General features: G+C 44.1%; 1 protein-coding gene across 2 annotated transcripts in view; it reads left to right on the top strand.

The window, feature by feature from the left end:
- Positions 1-5,639, top strand: part of LOC127185087 (protein BEX2-like) — a 144,828-nt gene extending 139,189 nt beyond the window's left edge. Inside the window, exons 1-2 of one of the 2 annotated variants that reach the window (XM_051141633.1) lie at positions 4,456-4,602; positions 5,005-5,639. In XM_051141633.1, the coding sequence (XP_050997590.1) occupies positions 5,010-5,396 (387 nt within the window). In that variant the 5' untranslated portion in view covers positions 4,456-4,602; positions 5,005-5,009 and the 3' untranslated portion in view covers positions 5,397-5,639. Of the gene's footprint in view, positions 1-4,455; positions 4,603-5,004 lie in introns of those variants that run through there. The other variant, XM_051141634.1, reaches the window with a different exon arrangement.
- The last annotated feature ends 661 nt before the right edge of the window (positions 5,640-6,300 follow it).

Here is a 6,300-nt window from a genome sequence, read left to right as displayed (position 1 = left end):
TCCAGTGGAGGGAAGGAGACAACAACTCACCCATAAACCTTGGACCCAAAATTTGTCCTGCCTACAAGAAGGGTAGGGATTAAGATGGAGCAAAGATTGAGGGAATGTCCAACCAATGACTGGCCCAACTTGAGACCCACCCCATGGGAGAAAGACAACCCTTGTTACTATCAATGATACTGTGCTATGCTTGCAGACAGGAGCCTAGCATAACTGTCTGCTAAGAGGCTTCATCCAGCAGAAGATGGGAACAGATGCAAAAACCCACAGCCAAACAACAGGCAGAGTTTGGGGAATAGTGTGGAAGGGTGGGAGGAAGGATTGAGAGAGTTGTAGGGGGTTAAGGACACCATAAGAAGATCTACAAAGTCAACTAACCTGGGCCCATGGGGGCTCACAGAGACTGAACCACTAACCAGAGCTTGCATAGGCCAGACCTAGATTCCCCCTACACATGTGTAGCAGATGTGCAGCTTGGTCGTCATGTGGGTCCCCTAACAATTGGAGTAGGAGCTGTCTCTGACTCTGTTGCCCGCCACTAGATCCCTTCCCCCTACCTGGGCTACTTGTCAGGCCTCAATGGGAGAGGATGAGCTTAGTCCTACTGGGACTTGAGATGCCAGAATGAATTGGTACCCCTTGGGGGCCTCCTCTTCTCTGAGAAGAAGGAGGGGGATGAGGGGAGAGGTTCATGAACTTGGGACTGGGAGGAGAGGAGGGAGGGGGCTGGGATCAGGCTGTAAAGTGAGTAAATTAAAAAAGAAAAGAGTAGAGAGAGTAGGCCCCTTCTATTCTTCCAAACTTTAGAGGACACATTTAGTATAATGTTGGCTACAGTATTTATTCAGTATTTATTGTTTTGATTTATGTTTTGTCTATTCTAAATTATTCCAGGACATTTTTTGTAGCTTTAAGCCATCTAGCATGCAATATTTTACTATAGCATTACTATAGAGATACATGCCTGTAATACACATATACACTAACATTCTTTTTCTGAAAATAAATGTCTTTATTTTTCATTTAAAAAATAATATTTTAATATCTCCCAATATTTTTGACCTCTTTTCAAAACTCAAAAGCTCACTAACTCCAACTTGTCTTGTCTATATACTTCCCATTATGGAGGCATACACTAGAGTGTGGTCGACCTCCCAGGGATGACACCCTTTAAAAAACCTGGCCCTCCCTTCTTCAGAAGTCATCAACTGTCCATAGCTCCTGGTTTAGGGGTGGGAGCTCATGAGCCCTTTTTATCTGAGTGCTTCTAATCCTGTTGGTTGAGAAATTTTGCATCTATTTTCATGTGGGAAATTGGCTCGTAGCTTTCTTTTTCTCTATGTCTTTACACAGATTTGTTGTCAGGGTAATAACTGGCTTCCGAGAATTACTTTTGTAGCATTCCTTCCATTTCTATCTTGTGGAACAGTTTGAGAAGTATTGGTTTTAGATCTTCCTTTAACGTTTAGTATAACTCAACATTAATCTGTCCAGTTCTGGACTTTGCCTTGTGGAAAGACTTTTGCTTACTGTTTCAATCTTATTGCTTGTTGTGTGTCTTTTTAATTTGGATTTGATTTCAGTAGAAAATAGGAGTTGAGAAATATATTTATTGTTTTTAGAGCTTCCTATCTTTTTAGAATAAAACTTTTCTAATTATTCCATAATTGAATTTTGTTTTAACAACTCCCCTCTCATATCTTATTTTTACTGACTTGAGTTTTCTCTCTTTTGTTAGTTTGGCTAAGATGTTATGAGTGTTGTTAGTCTTCTTGAAGAACCAGATCTTCGGTTGTATGTATTGTTCTTTTAGTTTCTATTTCATTAATTTCTGTCTTAATCTTTATTATTTCTTGCCATGAGATAAGTTTGGCCTTGCGTTTTGTTTTTCTTTTAGTTTATTCTGTAGAGCCCCAGGGCACATCATTATGTTGTTCAATTGAGATCTCTCTGTATCCCCAGCTGGACTGGCACTTGCTGTATTTGCCTCAGTAGTCTGGAGGAGAAGCAGTTCTGATAAGGGTCCCAGCAGTCCACACCTCGAAACCTACAGAGTTAACAACCACAACCCAGACAGGATTCTACCTGAGCTGAGGGGAAAGTCTTGGGAGCCTCCTTGCCCCTCAACAGACACATGTGTACTTTACATGGAATCTACAAAAGTTTAGAATACTTTTGTGGTTTCCGATATGGGAGCAGGCCTCTAATCAATGCTAGAAGGCAATTCACTTGGGGAAGACTTGTGGAAGAATTGGAGAAGAGAAATCAAAGGTGATTTCTCCATGTGGCTTGAAATATGCAACAGGAACCTAAATGTAGGAAATGAGAGGTTCTGAAATTTGGTGGTAGGAAACCCAGTGCCTTCCTAACCTCTTCTCAGAGCAGGGATGCTCGGATATCCTCCAACCTGCCTGGGTACCCACATAGCTTTTCCCCCTTTGCTTAGGTCTTAAAGCCATTCACAGTAATAGCCATTACTTTTTAGTTGCTAGCAAAAGGCATTCCACAGTTAAAGAATGATGGTGATAATAGGATAAAACAGAACAGACTTCTTTATGAACACTTGGTATTGGCCCCAGAAGGAAAGAGAATATTTCCAACAAATTGCTATGCTCTAACAACTGAACTTGTTTCTTTTTTAAAAAAATATTTTATTAATTCATTCTTATTACATCTAAATTGTTATCTTATCCCTTGTATCCTCCCATTTCTCTCTCCCTCCTGCTTTCCCCTTACTCTCCTCCCCTATGACTGTGACTGAGGGGGACTTCCTTCCCCTGTTTATGATCATAGGGTATCAAGTCTCTTCTTGGTAGCCTGCTATCCTTCCTCTGAGTGCCGTCAGACCTCCATGTTACCAAGGGGACGTGGTCAAATATGGGGCACCAGAGTTCATGTGAAAGTCAGTCTCCACTCAACTGTGGAGAATGTCCTGTCCATTGGCTAGATCTTGGTAAGGGTTCGAAGTTTACTGCACGTATTGTCCTTAGTTGGTGCCATAGTTTGAGCAGGACCCCTGGGCCCAGATCTGCCCATCATAATGTTCTACTTGTAGGTTTCTAGGACCCTCTGGATCCTTCTATTTCCCCATTCTCCCATGCTTCTTCCACCTAAACTCCCAGTAGGAAGTCTTCACCTCTGTCCCACTTTCCTGGTAAGTGAAGACTTTCATGGGACATGCCCCTTGGGCTAGTGCCCAGATATAAGTGAGTATATACCATTTGAGTCTTTCTGCTTCTGGGTTAACTCACTCATTATGATAATTTCTAGTTCAATCCATTTGTCCACAAACTTCGGGAATTCCTTGTTTTTAATAGCTGAGTAGTCCATAGTGTAAATGTACCACAGTTTTAGACTTGTTTCTTAAGATACACTTAACTGATTTTAGAAACACAATTTCTGTCCAGGGAGATCCTCTCTTCTAAATTTTTTTTTTCTGAAAAAAATTTCAAGCAAACAAGCATGTTCTAAAAATTGTGGCAATCAGTAAACATATTGAATGTAGCACAGGTGAACATAATTTTTTTTTTTTTTTGCTATTTGTTTGTTTGTTACTTTGCCAGCTTCAAACATCTGTTAAAAAATCTGTTTTTCAAAATTGAGTCATGACAATTTGTTGTTTTGAAAGAGGATCTCATTCTGTGACCCAAGCTGACTTGAAATTCACTATGTATTCTACATTAGTTCCAATTCATGGTGAATCTCCTGTTTCAGCCTCCACAGCGCCTGGATTTCAAGGGTGAGCCACCAGTTGTGGCTGAGACTCGTTAATATTTAAAAAGAAAATAAAATAAAAAGAAATTAATAGAAAGGACCTATTTAGACGGAAAGAAGAGAGAAAGCAGAAAGTTAGGATGAGGGTGTGGTGGTGCTTAACCAAGGAGGATGCTGCACACTCTCCCTGGCAACAGAGACCAAAGACATCCAACCTCCAGAAGCTGATGCCACTTGTGGATCATCAGATTGGAGAGGATCTGGATGAGTGACAGGTGAGGCAGGACTTGGGCACTCGCGGTGGGGGGCAGGGGCGGGGCTCCTGTCGCACTGGCCACCAAGGCTGGGGAGCAAGCCTGGCAGTGACGTGAGACCCTCACGTGACCCCGGGCTGCAGAGCGACGCAGCCCTGGATGCAGTCGTCATTAGCGTCTGGCCACTAGCTCTGTGCTTCCCTGCGCGCGGCGGGCTGGCGTCTGGCCCTGAGGGAGAGGAGCAGGTAAGAGGCCGGCACGCATTGGTCCTGAGGGGGACAGTTTCCCAATGGGGCGGCGCGGAAAGGAGGAAGGCGCAGCGGCCTCGCGGCTTTCTGCACCGCAAAGAGAACCGTGGCTGCGCCCGGAAAGGGGCACCTCAAGGAGGCCTGGTGGACTTGTGGAGGAGAGCATGGGACCTAGCCCTGGAGTGTAGGGAAGGAGGCGGGCTGGTGGCAGCTGTGGGAGGCCCGTAGGGGGATAAGCAGTGGAGTGCAAGGGGTTCCGGTGCTGTACTGAGCTCCGCGCCGACTGGCTTCCATCCCACTCTGTTTGCAGGTCTACTAGACAAGAGTCCAGGCGACACTTCTAGCAGCGAGAACTGAGAGGACTACTCAACAAGGGATAGGCCCAGGTCGGTTGAGGGGCAGTGTGGGGGGCGGATGGAGGAGGGTGTGGAAAGCCCTGTCTTGGACGTCAGTCTCCCCCATGCCACCCCCCATACCATCCATTCCTTCCCAGTTTTAATCCTTTATTTTACCTCCCAACTCTCCCTCCACCACCCACCATCCCCACAGTTCCATCCTCCATTTTGATACTTGCAGAAAGCCTTGAAGATAGATCTGCAGGGAAAATGGTGGGTTGTGGGGATGGAGGGTCTGGGACTGCGGCCCCCTAGAGGGCGTAGTGGGCCGTTCAGGTAGAAAATACAATTTGAAAAACAAAATAAACATAAGAGACAACCAAGATAGTGAATGGTGGAAAATGAGCCTCTGTCCTCGGTGCTGAACCTTTCAACAGTTCTCTTATCTTCCAGGAGAAATGGAGTCCAAAGATCAAGGAGTCAAAAACCTCAACATGGAAAATGACCACCAGGAAAAGGAGGAGAAAGAAGAAAAGCCGCAAGACGCTAACAAAAGGGAGGCACCTGTGGCCGGGCCTTCCGATTTGGAAAGCAGTGTGCCTAGAGGAAGTCGCAGGCGGTTCCGCGTTAGGCAGCCCATCTCGCACTATAGATGGGACCTGGTGCATAGGGCTGGAGAGCCCCAGGCAAGGATGAGAGATGAGAACGCGGAAAGGCTTGGGGAGGATGTGAGAAGGCAGCTCATGGAGAAGTTAAGGGGAAGGCAGCTGAGCCATAGTATGCGGGCGGTTAGCACTGACCCGCCTCACCATGACCATCACGATGAGTTTTGCCTTATGCCCTAGAGTCCTGAGGTTTTCTCTGAAGATGATATGGGGACCCCTGACTCTAAAACGTAAATTTTGTCATGTACTGCTGTAAATTTTTTGATGTTACTTGTTCCCATGGGTCTCCACGTCTGCCAGCTTTTAATTGAAACTTGTGTCTTTGACTCAGTCTTAAAATTTTTTTTGTTAGCAGAATTTATCTAATGCATGGAAAGATGCTCATTATATATTGTGAAGCTAATAAAGCAGATTTAAAAGGCATTCTTAGTATTTATTTAAATGCTACTTATATATGCCATACAGAAATGGAAAAGTGGTTGAATTAAATTGTAAAATGATTAATACTGGGACTCATTTCTGTAAAATAAGGCAGACAACCATAGGAAACATTTTAGTACCCGGGGTCCCCCATTTAGTTTGGGTTATGCACATCTCCCCATGGTATAATAATACACTTTGCAACCTATTCCTTCTACTTTTGTGTAGTATACACACACTCCTTTCCACACAATGCAGCTAGCAATCTGAAACTCACTCAGTCCCTTACTTGAGTCATGGTCCACATACTCTCATCTCTGAACAAGTGTGTTTTCCCACCTACCTGCTAACAATCATATTTAGATTGTTTCTATTCAGGTGAATTTCCAAGGTATCTGAGTGTGGACAGTAGAATGGTTGATCCATCTGGCTTAGACTTGTTTTGGGTATATGCACAGTTAGGCACAATTATTTCTTAGGATAAATCCTTACCATTATATGCCTTGCATAAGTGGGCATGTGTATTATTAAAATCAGATGCATCATGGGAAGGGACATGCACATTAGGGAAAATGAATGTACAACTTGATCTGTCAATCAAAGTAAGAGAATCACCCAAACTATGTCCTGCAGTAACCTCTTAAGTCCCATAAAAGTAAGCCCT

The sequence above is a fragment of the Acomys russatus genome, chromosome X (genome assembly GCF_903995435.1).
Source record: "Acomys russatus chromosome X, mAcoRus1.1, whole genome shotgun sequence".
NCBI lineage: Eukaryota > Metazoa > Chordata > Mammalia > Rodentia > Muridae > Acomys > Acomys russatus.
This window is presented reverse-complemented; position numbering and strand designations above follow the sequence as displayed.